Source organism: Ranitomeya imitator, chromosome 4 (assembly GCF_032444005.1).
Source record: "Ranitomeya imitator isolate aRanImi1 chromosome 4, aRanImi1.pri, whole genome shotgun sequence".
NCBI classification, from domain to species: Eukaryota; Metazoa; Chordata; class Amphibia; order Anura; family Dendrobatidae; genus Ranitomeya; species Ranitomeya imitator.
In genome coordinates this window covers 86,007,611-86,031,985 of record NC_091285.1, presented here as the reverse complement: position 1 = coordinate 86,031,985, position 24,375 = coordinate 86,007,611, and the positions used below count along the sequence as shown (strand labels likewise).

Sequence of the window (24,375 nt, the reverse complement as noted above, 5' to 3'; positions counted from 1 at the left end):
ACTACACGCTACACCTGCTGCACCCCACAACGTGCACATTCAAGCCGCATTCCAGGAGGGTGTGCGGGGCACGTCACATGGTGACAGAACCAGCAGAGGGTGAAGTCCACTGCCACAGGAAAGGACACATGACTGTGTAGCAAGTGTGCAAACAACCTCGGAACAACCTTCTATCCTGCCCGTTCTGTGCTGGCAGCATCCTTGTTTCCAGCTCACTGCTCTAGTTCATTCATGAAATGTGTCCTCTGGGCATTAAGGTGGTATCCAGGACACTGGCTCACGTTGTCTACTTGTGCTGGTGGCAAAGGTAGCCATCAACCCTTCAGATGTTCATTTTTTTTTGTTTGTTTGTTTTTTCCCTTGTTTCCTTTTAAAGGGTAACTAAGAAACTTTTTTAATCTGCATTTGCAAAGTTTTTTTTATGATTGTTCATTGTTGGTGCTGAACGATATGTGCTCCGATTTCATCAAAGTATCTTGGGCGTGCTCGGATAATGAGTCCCTGCGGCTGTTAAACCGCTGCAAAACATGCAGCTGCAGTCACTCTAACATATTATCTGAGCACGCCCAAGATACTCGGATAACAAGCTATCCGAGCACGCCTGCTCATCACTGTTCATTCCATTATTTTGCCACCTTTCCTTCTAAGCACCGTGCTGTAGAAGTGTCGTAACTGCCTAGTTTTACTTCTGCAACTGGAGGAGGTGATTGATGCCAAAGCCGCTTGGGTCCTGCTATCCGGCCAGTTTCAGAGCAGTGCTTGCAGGCTCTAAGGCAACGGGCTTACAAGCACACGTTCCTCCCCTTGGAAACTGCCTCCTCTTATGCACTGCAGAGGTGGTCGGTAAACAAGCTGTAAACTCCAAAAATGAAAATCCCTCTGTTCTCAAGCAGAGAACCTTCTTAATGAGAGGTAAATTGCAACGGCTTTTTTTTTTAACTGTAGAAAGTCAGGCTTGTTACTGATTTCAATAGAGAATGATTACAAATAAAACATTAGGTTTTTATAACCAAATTACAAATACGTTGACATTGTTTTACAGTCGCAGTTTGGCTGAAGCTTGTTCAGATGGAGATGTAAATGCTGTCCGCAAACTCCTCAATGAAGGTAGAAGTGTAAATGAGCATACTAAAGAAGGCGAAAGTCTTCTCTGCTTGGCTTGTTCAGCTGGATATTACGAACTGGTACAAGTGAGTATATGACAAAGAAAAAAATTGTTTTTCTCCAATGTGTGTTTTTTTATCGAATGTTCTGTAGATGTCTTCAATTTAATGAATGGCTAAAATGTTAAATTCTTAATTTCTTATTGGGCAGTTTCATTCCAATCAACGCCTCATTATGGCTACATTTGTCATGGAGCATGTCAAAGACTTTGTAGTGTGCCCAGAGACTGAGCCTGCTCCTGATCTCTGCCTGTAATAGCAGCCACTGACGTTCCCGCTGATCGCTGATATTAACCTGAAATCCCACTGCCTATTGCTGACAGCGGCGTTTAAGCGATACAGCCCGGACGTCAGTTCAGGCTGCCATCTGCTTCTCAATAGCAGCGAACCAATGGATTGCTATGACAGCCAACGGCAGGCTGGACACCTACAGGTTTGTAATGTCTTCTCTTCTGCGACCTCCAGCCTGCAGCTTGGTGTCAGTTATTTATACTATATACAGCGATACTATGGTATTGCATTATATAGTCGAAGCGATCAGACAATCGAAGGTTAAGTCCCAAAATGGACTAAACATAGTGTGTGTATATAATATTTACAAATTCGTACCCCTCCCCCTTTCCCCAGTTTAACGATAAATGGAAAAAACAAAAACATAATGTACGTGTTTGGTATCAGTGTTCAGAAAATCCATGATTGAGGATTTTTAGTTGCTGCAAATTCACAAAAATGCATTAAGAAGTGATTATCCACTTCCCGATATATATGCCGTATATGCAAGTTGCTGCTGGAGCTGCCTTTCCGCAAACCGCTGTACATACACTTCTTCTTGATCACACTGAGCGCCTCCGTGAGTAAGGCTTCTTTCACACTTGCGTCGGTACGGGGCCGTCGTAGAGTGTCGGCCTGACGTACCGACGCGAATTGTGCACAAAGTGGGCAGCGGATGCAGTTTTTCAACGCATCCTGTGCCCAGTCTATGTCCCGGGGAGGAGGGGGCGGAGTTCCAGCCACGCATGCGCGGTCGGAAATGGCGGACGCGACCTACTAAAAAAAAGTTACATTGAACGTGTTTTTGTGATGATGGTCCACCAAAACACAACCGATCCAGTGCACGCTGGACGCGACGTGTGGCCATCCATCGCGATCTGTCGGCAATACAAGTCTATGGGCAAAAAACGCATCCTGCGAGCACGTTTGCAGGATCCGTTTTTTGCCCAAAACAAAGGATTGCTAAAAACGCAAGTGTGAAAGTAGCCTTAGGCTGGGTCACACTTGCGAGTGTAATGCGAGAAACTCGCGCGAGTCTCTTGCCTCAATGCCCGGCACTCCCGCCAGCACTCGGGACCGGAGCGTTCAGCTGCATATAAATACATGCAGCCGCCCCCTCCGGTCCTGAGTGTTGGCGGCAGGGTATTGATGTGGGAGACTCATGCGAGTTTCTCGCTTTGTAGTCACAAGTGTGACCCCAGCCTTAGGTTGTCAGCTGTATATGAAAGCTGACGCTCTGTAGCAACGCCCGCAATTAGTACTTGCACTGACTTCGGATGTTTAACCACTCTGCTGCTGTCAATAGTGACAGCGGCATCGAGAAGCATCGCAGAGGGAGTGAGCTTTAACATAGTAACATAGTTAGTAAGGCCGAAAAAAGACATTTGTCCATCCAGTTCAGCCTATATTCCATCATAATAAATCCCCAGATCTACGTTCTTCTACAGAACCTAATAATTGTAAGATACAATATTGTTCTGCTCCAGGAAGACATCCAGGCCTCTCTTGAACCCCTCGACTGATTGTTTGCTCCCGTCAGCACAACGCAATACCGCGTTGTGCTGATGGTTTCCATGGTGACCCCGGGCCACAAGATGGCCTCTGCTTCATTCAGAGAAGGTGACTAGTGAGCACCCGCTTGGAGCATGAGCTGACATGCCTCCGCCCTCTTGTCAGATGCTGCTCTGATGCCCAGTGTGAAGATGATGTCCCATAGTAGGACAATATGTAAAAAAAAAAAAGTAAAAAAGGTTGTTAAAAATTGTAAAATGAAATAAACAAGAAAATATATTCCAATGAATACATTTTATGTTAAAAAAACAAACAAAAAAAAAAACACAAAAGTACACATTCGGTATTTCCGCAACCAAAACGACCCAACCTATAAAACTGTCCCTCTAGTTCACTGAAGAGGTTAACACCGTAAAAAAAATTTAAAAAAGAAAATGAAGCAAAAACTATGCGTTATCATACCGCGAACAAAAAAAGGGGCTATAAAATGCTATCAAAAAGGCGAATGTAAAAAATTCTTTTTCTGAAAACGTCAGCTTTTCCCGCAAAAAACAAGCTGCCATACAGCTCCGTCAGCGGAAAAATAAGTTAAAGTTCTCTGAATAAAGCGATGCAAATTTTTTTCCATAAAATAGTTTGTGTAAAAACAAAAGAAAAATTATAAATGCTGTAATAGTACTGACATGAAGAATAAACCTCCTGATCAATTTTGCCATATGAGGAATGGCATTTAAAAAAAAAACAAAAACCCAAAAAACAATTACTGCCTTCCAATAATCGGAATAGAAAGTGTTCTAAAAATATAATGGCTGAAAATGTTACCAATAAAAGCGTCAACTCGTCCTGCAAAAAAAAAAAAATGGTCACACGATTGTCAGCTGAAATATGGAAAAATTAGTTTTCTAAATACGGCGATGCAAAACCTAGTTAATGCAATAAAAAGCGTCTTTTAGTGTATGACAGCAGCCAAACATAAAAACCTATTTATAAATCTGGTATCTCTGTAATCGCATCGACCCAAAGAATAAAGTCACCTAATCACTTATACCACACGAGGAACAGTGTGAAAAATATATATAAAACAAATTCTTCACCTTCTGTTGATATGTTTATTCTGCCTTCCAAAAATCGCAGTATGTCTCGACTCACATTTATCTTGCACTCTGTGCTGAGCGCTTGCATCGGGATTTCCATCTAAATCTCTGAAATACATGATTCATGCAGAAGCCCTGGTGGAAGATTCCCTCAAACGAGGCAGATGCAGACATACTGGATGCCGTTTTAGGGGTGCATAAAATCGCAGCCCATCAGTTTTATGCACTTCTAATCTGTCACGGCACTCAGAGGATTAGATGGAAACCACAAAGTAAGTGCTGAGCGTAGGACGACAAATAAGTGTGATATCAAACGTCATGTAAAATGTTCCCAATAAAAGATTGAACTTAGTCCACAAAAGAAGCAAGGCCCCACTCGGGTCTGTCAACCGTTAACAGAAATATTGGGTGCTTCCACGTTAATGGTAGTACAAAGGCTATAGAAAAGCAAAATGTCCCTGGCCCTCCAAACGAAACTCAACAAATTTTGTGCTCCCAAATCCAAATGCTCCCTTTCCTAGCCCCAGTGTCTAAGGCTAGGTTCCTATTGCGTTAATGGGACCGCGCTAACGGACAGCGTTGCACGGCGAAATTAACGCCCGTTAGCGCGCCCATTAACAGCAATGGGGACGCGCATCACTAGCACGTGCCATTTTCCATTCCCCGCTCTCGCCGATCTGCGAGAGCGGGGACGTTTAACGCGACCCCTTTACAACACATTGCGTTAGCGCAATCCGCTAGCGCTAGGCGCTAAACGGATTGCACTAACGCAATCTGAACCTAGCCTAAGCCACATTAAGCATCCACATTTCTGTAGCGATGATAGTCAACCTAATTTACAGGTGCGTGTCTCCAGATGCACAAGCTGGGCACTACAATGGCAGTTCTCAATTTCAAATCGGCAACATCCACTGCTTCTCGTTTCTGGGAAACACCCATGGTGTCTAAATTGTCACTACATCTGTAGATAAATTCCTATAGGGGTATAATTTCCAAAATGGGGTCACTTGAGGGGGATATTCTGCTTTTCTAGCATTTAGGGGCTCTACAAACTATTCTGGAAAAATCTGGTTCCCAGGAGGCAAATAGAGCTTTTTGCCCCCCGAGTCTCACATTGTGGCTAAGCAGTACTGACTGTACAGACACCTTTCTACATTCAGCAGAAATTGTGGGACAAATTTTGGTGCCATTTTTCCCATTTATCAGTATGAAAATGTAAAATCTGGGGCCAACACAAAATCTTGGTTGTAAAAATGTAATTAATTTTTCTTCACTGTCCAATGGTATAAAATTCTGTGATGCACCTGTGGTGTCAATGATCACTGCACCCCTAGATTACCGTATATACTCGCGTATAAGCTGACCCGAGTATAAGCAGAGACCCCTAATTTTGCCACAAAAAACTGGGTAAACTTATTGACTCGAGTATAAGCCTAGGGTGGGAAATGCAGCAGCTACTGGTAAATTTCAAAAATAAAAATAGATCCCAATAAAAGTAAAATTAATTGAGACATCAGTAGGTTAAAATGTTTTTGAATATCCATATTGATTCAGGAGCCCCATAATAATCCTCCTAAGAGGCTTCATACAAAAATATGCCCCATATAATGCTGCACAAAGGTTAATAGCCCCATAAGATGCTCCATATTAAAATATGCTCCATATAATGCTTCGCAAAGGTTAATGATGGCCCCATAAGATGCTCCATAGAATATTATGCCTCTTATAATGCTCCATAAAGGTTGATGGCCCAATAAGATGCTCCATAACATAATATGCCCCATATGCTGCTCCATAAAGGTTGACAGCCCCATAAGATGCTCCATAACATAATATGCCCCATATGCTGCTCCATAAAGGTTGACGGCCCCATAAGATGTTCCATAGCATAATATGCCCCATATGCTGCTGTGATTTAAAAAAAAAAACAAAAAAAAAAACATACTCACCCCTCATCGCTGGGCGCCGAGTGCCGGTGTCCTGAGCAGGCAGGGACACTGGTGCGCTATGGGGACCAGGGGCCGGAGTCGCCGCTGTCTCAGGCCCCCGGTCCTTGCGATATTCGGCTGTCCCCGTTCCACCGCCGCGTGCCTCTGTGTCTTCCGGGTCTCTGCAGTGACTGTTCAGGCAGAGGGCGCGTACTAAACATTCATCGCGCGCCCTCTGACCTAAACGTCACGGCCAGAGGGTGCGGAAGACACAGCGCCGGCGGTGGAACGGGGAAAGGTGAATATCGCATGGCTCACCCTCCCCCGTCATACTCGCCCTCTCCTCGCGCAGTCTCTTCTCAGATGGTCTCTGGCGCACGCCGGCAGCTTGTTCCTGTGTTCGATGGTCACATGGTGCTGCTCATAAAAGTAATAAATATGCGCTCCACGCCTATGGGAGTGGAGTCACGTCTTTAATGAGTCATTACTCATTTACTCAGTAAAGTCATTACTTTAATGAGCGGTACCACGTGACCACTGAACACCGTAACGAGCTGCCGATGCCAGAGACCATCTGAGAAGCAGGGACGTGCAGAGACGAGTCAGGTGGGGGTGAGTATGATGTGACAGCTGTCGCTCCTCTGCCGACCCCCTGGGACAATAACTCGAGTATAAGCCGAGGGGAGCACTTTCAGCCAAAAAAAAATGGGCTAAAAATCTCAGCTTATACTCGAGTATATACGGTAATTCATTAAGAGGTGTAGTTTGTAAATTGGGGTCACTTATTAGGGTTTTGCTGGTCTTGCACCTCAGGGGCTCTACCAATGTAACATGGCTCCTCCAAACCAGTCCTGCTAAATCTGAACTTCAGTATGGCGCTGCTTCCCTTCTGAGCGTTGCACTGTGCCTCAAAAGTAGTTATCGACCACATATGGGGGATCTGTGTACTCATGAAAAATTGCTCAACAAATTTTGGGGTCCATTTTCTCCTTTAAAAAAAAAAAAAAAAAAAAACCTTTGTGGGAAAAGCATGAACATATTTTTTTTTTTTTCATGTTTCAACATAATACACTTCTGTAAAGCACCTTGGGTTAAAGGTTCTCACCACTCATCTAAATAAGTTCTCTAAGAGTTCTACTTTCCAAAATGGTGTTACTTGTGTCCACATTTTAGGCACATCAAACGAGAGATTGTGCCCGCTAATTATTCCAGCAAATTTTGCATTCAAAAAGTCAACATGGCACGAATTCCCTTCTGAGCTCTGCTGTGCGCCCAAATAGTGGTTTCCTCCTCGTATGGGCTATCTGTGTGCTCAGGAGAAATGACACAACAAATTTTGGGGTCCATCTTTTCTGTTTACCTTGTGAAAGCATAAAAAAATAAATAACTAAGTCATATCAAAGAAATGTGACCACTATCATGAAGTGCAATATGTCGCTAGAAAACATTCTCAGAATCCGGGGGATCTTTTGAAGCGTTCCAGAGTTACCACCACATAAAGTGGCCCTGGTCAGATTTGAAAAAATTAGTCTCGTCATGATGGTGAAAACGGGCTTTGGGTAGAGGGGTTAGAGAGTCTTATTTACCCCAAAATAGTATCAATAAAAGCATCAGGTGTTAGATGCAAAAAATGAGCCCTCACACCTCTCCATGGACAGAAATATATTAGTCCTCGAGTGTCCTTGGTCTAATTTGGACTGAGTTCACAAGTTTAGTCTTAGTCTTTGGGCATCGAAATGTATGCAAGATAAACGTTTGTTGCAGTGAACAGAGAACAGTCTGAGGATGGACTGATCATGCTCGACTTTCCGTGTCCCACTTATCAGATGGATCGGCACAATGCTATGCACTTTGAGCAACTGGTGGCTCCATCCTATAAGTACCTGTTACCGGCCTTCACAATATCAGCATTACTTCTCTGGTTCAGGTGTATGGAGCAGAGTCATCCAGCATCTGACTAACAGCCGCAGTTAAGTGGCACAATGCTGGTGGACCACCAATTTGTCTCTTCTCACCATCCCACACCCCCTTACCGATGATGAAACTGCAGGTTTGCTGTGCAGCCAGGGTGACTAATGATGGCACCCTTCTCCACCCTCTTTCTACCCAGGCTGGCCTTCAAAGGAGTTTAGTTTACACTCTACACTGCAATACCTTATACACACAAGAAGGTTCAGGTTCCTTTAGGGGATTTACGGATGCTTGAATTGCTCCTTAACTTTATAAATGCTTATTTATTTATTTTTGCCGTGTCTGCAGAAGTCTGGTTTAATAAAATCGAATAACTGCTTCCAATCTGTGTAGCTACGGAAGCACGGATCTGGTTGTCAGACAGGCGGAGTCACCCGAGGGAAGGCACAAGACCGGTCATTACGTCAGGGCCTTCTCCATCCCTGAATATACAGTGCTAAAAAAGAGGGGAGGGAGGAAACAATGAGTGCAAATGTGCAAACTGACTATGGGAAAGGGTTAACCGCATGTAAATTGCAACTCTTGTTTTTTTTTTTTTTTTTAATGTGGAGTGGATTAGATGGTATGGGGGACCAACCTCTCACTGACCCTGAGTAAGCCTGAGTAAGCCTGTGCAGAGCGCTGCAGAGCAGTGGCAGGTACTGCAGGGGTCCGTTATTCTGAGACTCTGTATTGGGGCAGCGAAGTACAAGCCACAGAATAGAAGACTTGTTTGTTGTGCTGGTACAATCTTCCAACAGTAAGATTATAATTTGAAATGTTTTCCAGGTTTTACTAGCAATGCATGCGAATGTTGAAGACCGAGGCAATAAAAATGACATCACTCCTTTAATGGCGGCAGCTAGTGGCGGATTTGTGGATATTGTGAAGGTTCTCCTCCTGCATTCTGCCGATGTCAATGCTCGCTCCTCAACTGGTGGGTAACTCGGGGCTCTGGCTCTTGGTAAATGTCAATCACTATAACCGATCGCCACAATTCTTTTCTTTCTAGGAAATACAGCGTTAACCTATGCGTGTGCTGGAGGGTTTGTGGACGTAGTTGAAGTTTTGTTGGAAGAAGGTGCCAATATAGAGGATCATAATGAAAATGGCCACACCGCATTAATGGAAGCTGCCAGTGCTGGTCATGTTGAGGTGGCAAAGATTTTGCTGGATAATGGAGCTGGCATTAATACTCATTCAAATGAATTTAAAGAAAGTGCACTGACATTGGCATGCTATAAAGGTTAGTATAAAAGAGAAGATAAGCACTAGCTATGTCTGCAATGATGAACTTTGTGGTTGTCCATTGGAACAATAACCCACATGAATTCATAATAATAATGTATGCTTTACTTCAACATTTTTTTGAGTTTCCAGCAGCTTCACTTCTAGTTTATATGCTTGGCAGTGGAGTGTTTGGTGTGTGTGGCTTGGCATTATAGCCATGCCAGCCCATATCTGTAACGACTGAGTCATAGCACAAGAATTGGGGTGGCTTAGGGTACTTTCACACTAGCGTTTTTTTAAATCCGTCACAATGCGTCGTTTTGCAGAAAAAACGCATCCTGCAAAAGTGCTTGCAGGATTCGTTTTTTCCCCATACACTTCTATTGACGACGCATTTGCACACTTCGCATCCGTCTTGCGACGAATGCGTCGTGCTTTGGCGGCCAATCGGGAAAAAAAAACCCTACATGTAACGTTTTTTTCTCCCGACGGACCGCTTTTTCCGACCGCGCATGCGCGGCCGGAACTCCGCCCCCACCTCCCCGCACCTTACAATGGGGCAGCGGATGAGCCGGAAAAATGCATCCGCTGCCTCCATTGTGCAATGCAGCAAACGCTAGCGTCGGAATCTCTCCCCGACGCATTGCGACGGGGAGATTCCGACGCTAGTGTGAAAGAAGCCTTAGCTGTAGAAATGAGCCAGCCAGCCCCATTCACAGAGCTGATGGCGTGCCAAAGCCAAGACGGGGAATGGAGCTTCTGGGACGGCCCCACTCAGGCCTCTGTTAGAAATACATTTGAAGCATAGTCATAAATTCAGAATACGCCGGCTGTGTGTACAAGGAATGAAGCAATTACCCCTTTGCACATTCAGTCCAGCTGTCATTTTCCCTGGGTGATGACTGACCGCCGATGACGTTTGCCTTACACTGGGGAGGAGAACCTACTCTCTGTGAAACGCACATATTTAGGCAACGCTCGAAGCTGCAGCCTCTGCCCCATCTGTAAACTTCTATGGGCAGCAGCTTGATTCTTAACTATACAGACTGGTGTACGGATTTCAGCTGTAAATCCGAATACGTAACTAGTGTTTGTATAATTGAGATATTAGTAACATAGTAACATAGTAACATAGTTAGTAAGGCCGAAAAAAGACATTTGTCCATCCAGTTCAGCCTATATTCCATCATAATAAATCCCCAGATCTACGTCCTTCTACAGAACCTAATAATTGTATGATACAATATTGTTCTGCTCCAGGAAGACATCCAGGCCTCTCTTGAACCCCTCGACTGAGTTCGCCATCACCACCTCCTCAGGCAAGCAATTCCAGATTCTCACTGCCCTAACAGTAAAGAATCCTCTTCTATGTTGGTGGAAAAACCTTCTCTCCTCCAGACGCAAAGAATGCCCCCTTGTGCCCGTCACCTTCCTTGGTATAAACAGATCCTCAGCGAGATATTTGTATTGTCCCCTTATATACTTATACATGGTTATTAGATCGCCCCTCAGTCGTCTTTTTTCTAGACTAAATAATCCTAATTTCGCTAATCTATCTGGGTATTGTAGTTCTCCCATCCCCTTTATTAATTTTGTTGCCCTCCTTTGTACTCTCTCTAGTTCCATTATATCCTTCCTGAGCACCGGTGCCCAAAACTGGACACAGTACTCCATGTGCGGTCTAACTAGGGATTTGTACAGAGGCAGTATAATACTCTCATCATGTGTATCCAGACCTCTTTTAATGCACCCCATGATCCTGTTTGCCTTGGCAGCTGCTGCCTGGCACTGCATATTATGTTTATCTGCACTGCTATTATTTGTGTGTGTGTCACTAGGCAATGGACCTGGGGATGGGGAGTAAAGCAGGGGTAGGGAAGAGGAGGTTGTGTGAGCCAATAGTTTCTAAAAGAAACAACCTCTTTTTAAAGCAATTAAAAAATGAAAAGATTTGGAGCAGAAACTGATCAATGAAATGTCTGTGATCATTGGGACTCGGGCTATTGTTTCTATAGAACATTTTTTTCTCTCTCATGTTTCTACTGGGTGGTGGGGCAGAATAAACGTAAGTTCAGATTATTTTATAGCAAACTGTACCTTGAGAGGAAGATTTTCTGAAAGTGGACAACCCCTTGTGATTACTGTGTTTTGTTTTTAATGCCTGCAGTCATATTGGATGAAAAGTCAAACAGCTGCACTCTGTGGTGCTAGTGGATATTTAATAAGTAAAATAGTGACACCATATATAACGTAGAGGGCACAGAATCCAGAAGCATGACGTTTCAACTCTTTGAAGAGTCTTTTTCAAACACTAGTTGTAGATTCTGTAGGGCCTACAGGGTAATAGACATACAGTGCAAAAGCACAAAATATGCAGAGGTATTTGCAGTCCGGGAACGCTGTCACTGTGCGCGTATTGCAGCGCAGCCATGTTGGAGGCAGAACCTGTACTGCTCTGTTAGCGCTTCTATAATTGTGAGCTCGGAGAGGAGACTGAAGCCTGACGGGGAATGTGTCATCTCAGATAAGCAAGCTTAGCAGAAGTTGTCAGGTGTCACAAGATGCAGGCTTTGGGAGATGTCACCAAAAAGGTCATCCATTTAAAATAACCCTTGCTTTTTTTCTGGTTGCATCAGTTTTTCAAGTATTGAACTAAACTTTTTCACTTTAAAATGGTAAATAACGGCCTGCACAAGGACGTCCGCGTGCCATCCTCTTTGTTTTTGTTCATGGGGAGATGCTTTAGGACAAGCTGGATCTTAAGCTGCTTTCACACATCAGTTTTTTGCTGTCAGGCTCAATCTGGTGGCTCGACAGATCTGTCGTAAATTTTGAAAAACTGATGTGACTGATCCGGCAAAAAAGGATTTGTCGCATCAGTTTTTCATCCGTTTCGTCAAATTTTTTTTATCTGTTTTACAACTGATTATGACGGATCCGTTTTTTAAAAATGCCCATGGGAGGCTCCCAAACAAAACACTATGTTTAGAAGTTCTGTCTTCGATCTTGTTTAACACAAAGTATTGGACCTGGTTGGGTTTTACCCAAAGTCTTAAGAAAAAAAAAAAAAATGCGCGCGCACACACACACACACACACACACACACACACACACACACACACACACACACACACACACACACACACACACACACACACACACACACACTGTACATATATTGTATATATATATGTATATATTATAATATGATATACACACACCCCCTTGGTGTTTTGTTGACCTATAACTTCCTAATAGTGGTAAAATTTGTTCGATATGGCTTCTGTCCATTTGTGATGATAGATAGTGATAGATCTCTCTCTCTCTCTCTCTCTCTCTCTCTCTCTCTCTGTATATATATATATATGTGTGTGTGTGTATGTATATATGTACATTTTGTGCTTTTTTTTTTTTTTTTTTTTTTTTTTTTTTTTTTTTTTTTTTTTTTTTTTGAAAGTGCATTTGAACAGCAAAGTTGATTGCTGTTGAGGGGAACTAGGAAAAAAAAAAAAAAAATCTCTATAAATCTTCAGCAGAGCGAGTGTGAGCGAGCTGAGTGTGACCAGAGCGTAAGTGTGGACGGCGGTAAGTGTGACTTGTGATTCAGTGAAGAGGTATTTGGAAAGCCTTTAACAAATACCTGTGTGAATTGGTGTGAGCTGCTGAATTGGGGGTAGCTATATTCATAAGGGTTAACTTAGGGTGGGGGCTCATAGTTAAGGGTTTATAAGGGGCAGCTGTTTGGGGCTCAAGTCCTTTTTGAAAGTGCATTTGAACAGCAAAGTTGATTGCTGTTGAGGGGAACTAGGAAAAAAAAAAAAAAAAAAAAAAAAAATCTCTATAAATCTTCAGCAGAGCGAGTGTGAGCGAGCTGAGTGTGACCAGAGCGTAAGTGTGGACGCCGGTAAGTGTGACTTGTGATTCAGTGACTTTGGAGTCAGGGAGTTTTCAGGGGAGGAATTACTGAATTGCTGTCTGATTTTTATCAATACTTTGTATTTATTTTTTTTTTTTTATTGAACTGTTCTGTCTGGTGCAATCCCCATTAGGAAATGTGCTCCACGATTGTTAATGCCATCCAGTGCACATCTTGCCACATGTATGCAGTCCTTGAGCAGCCGATCGAGGGTGCATACTGCTGTGCGAGATGTGAGCACGTTGTGCATTTGGAAACCCAGATTTTGACTCTAAATGTGCAGCTGGCAACACTGAGATCCATAGACAACATGGAGAGGAGTCTTCTGCTCACGGAGCAGACGCTCAATGGGACAGATGAGGGGGGGGATGGTAGGATGGAGCTGCAGGACAATGAAGTAGCAAGCTGGGTGACAGTTAGGAAGCGGGGTAGAGGGAAGAGTGCCAGGGAGGCTAGTCCTGATCTGGAACACCCCAATAAGTTTGCTAAGTTGGCAGATGAGGGGGGTGCCAGTACAGGGGTAGCACTGCTGCAGCCAGGCATGTCCTCTGAAAGCCGGAGGAGTGACTGCTCCAGTAAGGAGGGAAATAGGAGAGCAGGGCAGACCAGACAGGTGCTGGTAGTGGGGGACTCAATTATTAGGGGAACAGATAGGGCAATCTGTCACAAAGACAGGGATCGTCGAACGGTGTGCTGCCTACCTGGCGCTCGAGTCCGACACATCGCTGATCGGGTGGACAGATTATTGGGAGGGGCTGGTGAGGACCCAGCGGTCATGGTGCACATTGGCACTAATGACAAAGTTAGAGGTAGGTGGAAGGTCCTTAAAGATGATTTCAGGGAATTAGGCTGCAAGCTGAAAGCAAGGACCTCCAACGTGGTATTTTCCGAAATACTGCCGGTACCACGTGCCACGCCAGAGAGGCAACGGGAGATTAGGGAGGTTAATAAGTGGCTCAAGAATTGGTGTAGGAAAGAGGGGTTTGGGTTCCTGCAGAACTGGGCCGACTTCTCAGTTGGCTACAGGCTCTACGCTAGGGACGGGCTGCACCTCAATGGGGAGGGTGCAGCTGTGCTGGGGGAGAAAATGGCTAGAAGGTTGGAGGAGTGTTTAAACTAGGAATTGGGGGGGAGGGTATTCATTTTATAGGAGGGGAAGATAGTGCAGACAGAGTCCTGGGCACAAATAAGGAAGTTGGGGGTGGCGGTGGCATGGGGGGTGGGGTCAGAACAGTTAATAATTTAAGAAATAGAAGTACAGAGAGGAACATAAAGTGCATGTATACTAATGCCAGAAGCCTCGCCAACAAAATGGACGAATTAGAACTAATGTTGTTGGAGCATATTTATGACATGGTGGGGATATCTGAAACGTGGCTGGATGAGAGCCATGACTGGGCTGTTAACTTGCAGGGCTATAGCCTGTTCAGAAATGACCGTACAGATAAGCGAGGGGGAGGGGTGTGTCTATATGTAAAATCATCCTTAAAACCCATCCTGCGCGATAATATAGGTGAATTTAATGAAAATGTAGAATCCCTGTGGGTGGAGATAAGGGGAGGGGGAAAAAATAATAAATTACTGATAGGGGTTTGTTATAAATCTCCAAAAATAATGGAAGCAATGGAGAATATCCTAGTAAAGCAAATAGATGAAGCTGCGACTCAAGGAGAAGTCATTATTATGGGGGACTTCAACTACCCTGAAATAGATTGGGGAACAGAAACCTGCAGTTCCAGCAAAGGTAATCGGTTTTTGACAATTATGAGAGACAATTACCTTTCACAACTGGTTCAGGACCCAACAAGAAGGGGGGCACTGCTAGACCTAATATTAACCAACAGGCCAGACCGCATATCAAATATAAGGGTTGGGGGTTACTTGGGAAATAGCGATCACAAAATAATAAGTTTTCATGTATCCTTTAAAAAGATGTGTAGTAGAGGGGTTACAAGGACACTAAACTTCAGGAGGGCAAATTTCAAACGGATGAGAGAGGATCTTGGTGCAATTAACTGGGACGATATCCTGAGACACAAAAATACACAGACAAAATGGGAGACGTTTATTAGCATCCTGGATAGGACCTGTGCACAGTATATACCGTATGGGAATAAACATATTAGAAATAGGAGGAAACCAATATGGCTAAATAGAGCTGTAAGGGGCGCAATAAGGGACAAAAAGAAAGCATTTAGAGAATTAAAGGAAGTAGGTAGCGAGGAGGCATTAAATAAATACAGAAAATTAAATAAATTCTGTAAAAAGCAAATCAAGGCAGCAAAGATTGAGACAGAGAGACTCATTGCCAGAGAGAGTAAAAATAATCCTAAAATATTCTTTAACTACATAAATAGTAAGAAACTAAAAAATGATAGTGTTGGCCCCCTTAAAAATAGTCTGGGTGAGATGGTGGATGAGGATGAGGAAAAAGCCAATATGCTAAATGACTTTTTTTCATCAGTATTTACACAAGAAAATCCCATGGCAGACAAAATGTCTAGTGATAAAAATTCCCAATTAAATGTCACCTGCTTAACCCAGCAGGAAGTGCGGCGGCGTCTAAAAATCACTAGAATTGACAAATCTCCGGGCCCGGATGGGATACACCCTCGAGTACTGCAGGAATTAAGTACAGTCATTGATAGACCATTATTTTTAATCTTTAAAGACTCCATAATAACAGGGTTTGTGCCACAGGACTGGCGTATAGCAAATGTGGTGCCAATATTCAAAAAGGGAACAAAAACTGAACTCGGAAACTATAGGCCAGTAAGCTTAACCTCTACTGTGGGTAAAATCCTGGAGGGCATTCTAAGGGACGCTATACTGGAGTATCTGAAGAGGAATAACCTCATGACCCAGTATCAGCACGGGTTTACTAGGGACCGTTCATGTCAGACTAATTTGATCAGTTTCTATGAAGAGGTAAGTTCCGGATTGGACCAAGGGAACACAGTGGATGTAGTGTATATGGACTTTTCAAAAGCTTTTGATACGGTGCCACACAAAAGGTTGATACATAAAATGAGAATAATGGGGATAGGGGAAAATATGTGCAAGTGGGTTGAGAGCTGGCTCAGGGATAGGAAACAAAGGGTGGTTATTAATGGAGCACACTCGGACTGGGTAGCGGTTAGCAGTGGGGTACCACAGGGGTCAGTATTGGGCCCTCTTCTTTTTAACATATTTATTAATGACCTTGTAGGGGGCATTCAGAGTAGAATTTCAATATTTGCAGATGACACTAAACTCTGCAGGGTAATCAATACAGAGGAGGACAATTTTATACTACAGGATGATTTATGTAAACTAGAAGCTTGGGCTGATAAATGGCAAATGAGCTTTAATGGGGATAAATGTAAGGTCATGCACTTGGGTAGAAGTAATAAGATGTATAATTATGTGCTTAATTCTAAAACTCTGGGCAAAACCGTCAATGAAAAAGACCTGGGTGTATGGGTGGATGACAAACTTAAATTCAGTGGCCAGTGTCAGGCAGCTGCTACAAAGGCAAATAAAATAATGGGATGCATTAAAAGAGGCATAGATGCTCATGAGGAGAATATAATTTTACCTCTATACAAGTCACTAGTTCGACCACACTTAGAATACTGTGCACAGTTCTGGTCTCCGGTGTATAAGAAAGACATAGCTGAACTGGAGCGGGTGCAGAGAAGAGCGACCAAGGTTATTAGAGGACTGGGGGGTCTGCAATACCAAGATAGGTTATTACACCTGGGGCTATTTAGTTTGGAAAAACGAAGACTAAGGGGTGATCTCATTTTAATGTATAAATATATGAGGGGACAGTACAAAGACCTTTCTGATGATCTTTTTAATCATAGACCTGAAACAGGGACAAGGGGGCATCCTCTGCGGTTGGAGGAAAAAAGGTTTAAGCATAATAACAGACATGGATTCTTTACTGTAAGAGCAGTGAGACTATGGAACTCTCTGCCATGTGATGTTGTAATGAGTGATTCGTTACTTAAATTTAAGAGGGGACTGGATACCTTTCTGGAAAAGTATAATGTTACAGGGTATATACACTAGATTCCTTGATAGGGCGTTGATCCAGGGAACTAGTCTGATTGCCGTATGTGGAGTCGGGAAGGAATTTTTTTCCCCAATGTGGAGCTTACTCTTTGCACATGGGGTTTTTTTGCCTTCCTCTGGATCAACATGTTAGGGCATGTTAGGTTAGGCTATGGGTTGAACTAGATGGACATATAGTCTTCCTTCAACCTTAATAACTATGTAACTATGTAACTATGTAACTATGTATGTATGTGTGTATATATATATATATATATATATATATATATATATATATATATATATATATATATATATATATATATATATATAGAATCTTATATATGTGTATGTATGTGTATATATATATATATATATGTATGTGTATATATATATGTATGTGTATATATATATGTATGTGTATATATATATGTATGTGTATATATATATGTATGTGTATATATATATGTATGTGTATATATATATGTATGTGTATATATATATGTATGTGTATATATATATATATTCTATCCGTATATACTCGAGTATAAGCAGACCCCCCTAATTTTGCCAACTTATTGACTCGAGTATAAGCCTAAGGTGGAAATGCAGCAGCTACCGGTGAATTTCAATAATAAAAATAGATCATTATTTCCCCATAGCTGTGCCATATAGTGCTCTGCGCCGTTCATTATTGCCCTATAGCTCTGCCCCATATAGTGCTCTGCACCGTTCATTATTGCCCAATAGCTCTGCACCGTTCATTATTGCCCTATAGCTGTGCCCCATATAGTGCTCTTGCACCGTTCATATTGCCCCATAGAAAGCTCTGCCCCATATAGTGCTCTTGCACCGTTCATATTGCCCCATTGAAAGCTCTGCCATTGTCGCTGCTGCAGTAAAAAAAAACAAAAAAAAAACACATACTCACCTTTCTTGCTTGCAGCTCCCGGCGTCTCGTTCCGGCGTCTCGTCCAGGCGTCTCCGCTCTGACTGATCAGGCAGAGGGCGCCGCGCACACTATATGCGTCATCGCGCCCTCTGACCTGAACAGTCAGAGCGCAGAGACGCCGGGAAGATGGAGCGATGCCCGGCGGCTGGAGCGCGGACAGGTGAATATTACATACTCACTCTGCACTCCTCCTGCACTGGCTGTGAGCGTTGGTCAGCCGGAAAGTACAGCGGTGACATCACCGCTCTGCTTTCCGGCCGCTGTGCTCAGTCAGTGCAGGAGGAGTGCAGAGAAGCAGAGCGCCGGGGACAGACAGCGGTAGGTAAGTATGTAGTGTTTGTTTTTTTTACTTTTACGCTGGTAACCAGGGTAAACATCGGGTTACTAAGCGCGGCCCTGCGCTTAGTTACCCGATGTTTACCCTGGTTACCCGGGGACCTCGGGATCGTTGGTCGCTGGAGAGCTGTCTGTGTGACAGCTCTACAGCGACCAAACAGCGACGCTGCAGCGATCGACATCGTTGTCGGTATCGCCGCAGCGTCACTGAGTGTGAAGGTACCTTTAGTCTCACAGGCAGAATGGTGGAAGATGGAACAATGCTGTATGCAGTGAAATCAAGACACCATGGGGGGAGTGAGGGGAGAAAGAGCAGCTACGTGATGTGGCCTTTGTGTGACATTTCAAGCCCTTTGTGTGTCCAGGTCAGAGAGCTGGCAATAACAGCCAAAGCGCTAGATGTGGTGCGCAAGCCGCAGTGTGCCCAGGTCTCATCTCTTTAGTAACCTATAGAGGCATTCTGGTGATGGTGCGCTCACACTGGCGAGTGTCAGTCGTGTGAGAGGATCGGGTACTATACGCAAATGACCCTCGGCTCAAACTGTGCTGCAAGCGGGAGCCGAGTGTCAGTGCGCTGTGATCTGAGTGTCTCGCATAAGAGAATCGCCGCTCAGGTGCAAGGACGCAGCAAGTAATTTCTCCATCTTCTCCATTGCCGGCGATCTCAGTAATCGCACTGTACTCGGATGACATTCACTAGATTCACATTCACCCATAGACTTGTATGGGACATGTTACCTGATTCTCTGATACATTCACGGCATGCTGCAATTGTTTTTCTTATGCCAAATCGCCATGAGAAAATAATCACAGATCTCCACTGCCCCAAAAAACATCAGATAGCACTCGGCCATGTTATACTGCAGTGTGAGTGAGCCCGAATACGTGCTTTTGCTTTTTTAAATCCTAAATGTAACTTTTTATTTATTTTTCTTCCCCTTCCTCCATAGGTCATCTAGAGATGGTTCGTTTTTTGTTGGATGCTGGTGCTGATCAAGAGCATAAAACTGATGAGATGCACACTGCCTTAATGGAGGCCTGCATGGTATGCACTTAGGCACTTGTATAAGATCACACACCTTATTTACTTGCGCAGGCGTGTACTATGGAGGACAGAGAATGAACTTCAATCCAATATTGCAGCCAGCGGGTAAGGAAAGGGTGAATCAAACACCCGAAAACCCTGCTCCCATGGCTGAAGATTGTTCCCTTCAAATTCAGGTGACCGAGTCCCTTTAAGTGATATTTTGTGCTATTCTATTAGAATACTTCTGACTCCTCTATGGCAGACTCTGTGGATATGCCACACACATCTATCTTCAGCAGGAGGTCCCCTGATGCCTCATTAGGACTACTTCCCTGGCCACAGAAATAAAATGTTTGTACGTGTGCTATGATATAGCTGTGAATGGCGCCACCTTTTGTCATGGCATCACTTTGGCACAATCGCAATGGGAGATCGGGGAACCCCGTCGAGAAAATCAAGGAAAGTTCTACATGGCTCTCAATTCAATGTAGGGCATCAGTCCAGATATCAGGGGGGACTCGTGAAGATGGATGTAGGTCCCATATGTGGAATTTACATCCATAGCATATGGATATGGCATGTCTGTCAGATAAACCCATTAAAGGGGTTATCCGGGACTTTACAAAAAAAAAAAATCACAAAATGTATCTAAGCACTAACAGGCAGGTAACTGCAACTTGCTTATCTGTTGTGCATGGCGCCGTTCTTCCCCGGCACAGAGCGGTCACATACCGATTATGCTGGGGATTCAACTGCCTCTGACATCATATCTACAGAGTGGAGGCTTCTTTTTCTCCCCGCTCTGTTGACAGGGTGCGACTTCAGAAATCATTCTTAACAGCCGGATCCCCGCTGCCAGAGAGGCGGCTGTCAATCAGAATGACCTCTGAAGTCCCACCCCGTTGCGTCAGCAGACGTAACTGAATTCCTGGCAGAAGCGATCTGTGACCGCTCGGTGCTGGGGAAGAACAGCGCTGGGCACAACTATTTGGCAAGTTGCTATTACCTGCGTGTTAGTGCTTAGATACATTTTTATTTTTTGGTAAAGTCCTGGATACCCCTTTTAATTATGGTGCAGAGTTATACAGACTAGCCATTCACAATGCATGGGTAGGATTCTGAACACTTGGGCTTACAGCTCTGTAAATACATCTGTAAACCCTACTCTATGACTTTGATCTCTACCTTACATTTTGTGTTTTTAGGATGGACATGTTGGGGTAGCGCGCTTACTACTTGATAGTGGAGCTCAGGTCAATATGCCTGCAGATTCCTTTGAGTCCCCTCTCACGTTAGCTGCTTGTGGTGGCCATGTAGAGCTAGCAGCTCTTTTAATAGAAAGAGGCGCCAATCTTGAAGAGGTGAATGATGAAGGTTACACACCTTTAATGGAAGCGGCGCGAGAAGGACATGAGGAAATGGTGGCACTACTTTTAGCACAAGGTAATTTTATGGCTGCTCGGTTTTCTATAGATGGTGTACAGTTAAATTTTTCCAAATACTCCCATGTTTTGAATGTGAAAATTGTCACCACTGCATGCTGATAAAACTTAATATTGTAGGTGCTAACATAAATACTCAGACTGAAGAAACCCAAGAAACCGCTCTTACTCTGGCATGCTGTGGAGGGTTTGCTGAAGTTACAGATTTTCTCGTGAAATCCGGGGCAGATGTAGAGCTTGGTTGCTCGACTCCTCTCATGGAAGCATCTCAGGAAGGACATCTTGAACTAGTGAAGTATCTTCTGTCTGCTGGTATGTGTTTCATTACTTTAGGCATGGGGTATTATTTTTCCCCTGGACATGAATGTGTTGTCCACTTCTATATCATACGTGCCACATAACCATGTCCCAGCATATGTTAAAATATCAGTGTTACAGGTTCTCCTTCTGCACAGCTATTCAGTCTCAAAAATGGCTGCTGGTGGAGAAGCGTATGACCAGTCAATCGGCCTCCTCCAATCAAAACTCATTCTATGTAGAAGAGCGGTTTTACTATTTGAGGAGGCTGATGGTAATGTTCCTCCATAAGAAGGCATTGTATGGGCTGGCTAGCTGTGCATCTGTGAGGAAAGACTAACAAGTGCACCACATGTTAAAGGAAAGGCGGCCGGTGCCTTTAACCCCTTCACGACCTTGACACTTTTTTTTTTCTTTTTTTCCTGGTTTTTCCAAGAGTATTTCCACACAGTATTTCCTGTGTTCACTATATAATAAAACTGACCAGGCAACATAATTCTCCAGATGCCAAACATGTATAGAGTTTTTTTTTTTCTTCCTTTTGGTGAGAAAATTCATAAATTTGTAGACATTTTTACTGATACCATTTTTGGATAGATACAATGTATTGGTCGCCTTCTATTGCATTGTATTTCAGTGTTTTGGCAGCCAAAAAAACATTTTTTTTTCTTCATGTGGTTTACTGATCAGATTAATTTATTTGATATATTGATAGCTCAGACTTGTACAAACGCAGCATTACCAAATGTGTTTTTTTTTTAATGTTTCAAAAAGGGGGGTGATTGAACTTTTGTATTTTTTTTTTTTTCCTCACTTTTTACCGTTAGTCACCTTGGGGACTGACAGTGGGACTTAATGCGTAGATCTCCACTCGACCCACGGCATATGCTGGGAAAGATGCAGGCTCACTGTGCAAGCCCAAATCAAAGGCAGGCACAATGCTTTTTATATCAAAGCACATCCCCTCATAGATAAATATTAGGAAAAAAAGAGGATCCATTGCAAAAGCTTGAAATTAAAATTAAAGATTTTTTATTAAATCAATTTTAAAATAATTCTTAAAAATTCAAGCAGAACGTAAAGTAATCCACCACCCCCTTGCTGCACCAATGCTTAAAGGCACAGGGCACTTTGTAAGTATCTTTGCTTTGTGTTTTAATTTACTTAACCTTGCACCTTATACCAGTACTTGTAAGCACTTTATAACTTCATATAGCCTCTTGAATTAAGCACTTGCACTTTATATCAGGCTTGAAAATACTACATCTCTATGGTAAAATCGCTTCATTGTATGGTATTTTGGGGTGGTGGAAGCAGGATAAGTGCAATTTTGAATACTATGCCCTACTAAGAAGTATACACGCATTGTATTAATTCCTGTTCAGCAAGCCACTACTGTTCTGTCTGCTTGAATTTATAAGAATTATTTTAAAATTGATTTAATAAAATTATTTAATTTTAATTTCATTCTCTTGCAATGGATCCTCTTTTTTTCCCAATATTTATCTGTGGGGATGTGCTTTGATATGACATATTTAGAGGCACTTTTATGCTCTATCAAATTATTATTTGGATTGTTTCAAACAATACTTTTGATGTACATGTACGTCAGATGTTGTGAAGGGGTTAAAATAATGGTCGGCATAATTTCTGAATAGTTAAACATATATACAAATGCATGCATTTATATGGCTGTCCATGGTGTACATAGAGCTAGTATATTGTGGGGTGATCTATAATGGCACATACAACCCAAGGACAACTTCTAGAAGAAAGGCTTACCGTTTATACTCGAGTCATACCCAGGGGTGGGGAGGGGGAGCGGAGCTGTGTAATCATACTCACCTGCTCCTGGTGCGGTGTCCCTGGTTCCCCGGCGCCAGCAGCTTCTTCCTGTAGTGAGCGGTCACATGGTACCGCTCATTACAGTAATGAATATGGACTCCACTCCTATAGGGGTGGAGCCGCATATTCATTACTGTAATGAGCAGTACCGTGTGACCGCTCACTACATGAAGAAGCTGCTGAGGCCGGAGAACCAGGGACACCGCACCAGGAGCAGGTGAGTATAACGCAGTGCGCGATATTCACCTGCTCCCCGTTCCACCGTCGGCACCGATGTGTTCTCTGCAGTGACGCTCCGGTCAGAGGGCACGATGACGCAATTAGTGCGCGCCGCCCTCTGCCTGAACAGTCAGTGCACAGGACGGGGAAGACACAGCGGCGGCCGTCGGTGGAACGGGAAAAGGGAGTATAGCAATTGCCGGGGGCCTGAGAGGTGAGTATGTGATTTTTTTTTTTTTTTTTTTTTTTAATTGTTTTAATCACAGCAACAGCATATGTGGCAAACATCTGGAGCAGCATTATATGGGGGCAAATATCTGTATGGAGCATCTTATGGGGCCATGTGCAGCATTATATGGGGCAAATATCTGTATGGAGCTTCTTTATGGGGTCATAATCATTTGTGCAGCATTAATAATAATAATAATAATAATAATAATAATAATAATAATAATATTGTAGCAAAATTAGGGGGGTCGGCTTATACTCGAGTATATACGGTATTTTTTTTTTTTTTTTATTCCTTCACAAACCCTTTAATCTCCCACTAGATATACTGTATATTGCAGACACCAAACTCTGATGTTTTTTACTTTAAGGTGCAAATGTCCATGCCTCCACGGCTACAGGAGACAAAGCGCTAACATATGCTTGTGAAAATGGCCACACAGATGTGGCAGAAGCATTGCTTCAAGCTGGAGCTGATCTGGTAAGTGTGATCAAAACAGATAGGTTTTAATCAATGGTGAGGCCACATCTAGAATATGGGAACCAGTTTTGGGCTCCACCTTATAAAAATGACATTCAGAAGTTAGTCAGTTTAAAGTTGGACAACTAGATTATTACACAAAATAGAAGGCTTCTCATATGATGAGGGGTTGGAAAAGTTGAGCTTGTTTAGCTTAGAGAAAAAAAAAAGACTCGAACAGATCTCATGTATGTGTATAAATATACAGTGGTGTGAAAAATTATTTGCCCCTTCCTTATCTCCTATTCTTTTGCACATTTGTCACACTTAAATATTTTAGATCACCAAACAAATTAAAATATTAGACAAAGAAAACACAAGTAAACACAAAATGCAGTTTTAAAATGAAAGTCTTTAATAAATAATAATTTATTATTTAAAAAGCAAAAATCCAATGGGAAATCAGGA

General features: G+C 43.1%; 1 protein-coding gene across 1 annotated transcript in view; it reads left to right on the top strand.

Moving 5' to 3' along the window:
• ANKHD1 (ankyrin repeat and KH domain containing 1) overlaps positions 1–24,375 on the top strand; it is a 226,002-nt gene that overhangs the window by 94,938 nt on the left and 106,689 nt on the right. Inside the window, exons 4-10 of the mRNA XM_069763859.1 lie at positions 1,043–1,190; positions 8,707–8,854; positions 8,930–9,163; positions 19,340–19,434; positions 20,622–20,859; positions 20,979–21,170; positions 23,819–23,928. Of these exons, the coding sequence (XP_069619960.1) occupies positions 1,043–1,190; positions 8,707–8,854; positions 8,930–9,163; positions 19,340–19,434; positions 20,622–20,859; positions 20,979–21,170; positions 23,819–23,928 (1,165 nt within the window). The remainder of the gene's footprint in view (positions 1–1,042; positions 1,191–8,706; positions 8,855–8,929; positions 9,164–19,339; positions 19,435–20,621; positions 20,860–20,978; positions 21,171–23,818; positions 23,929–24,375) is intronic.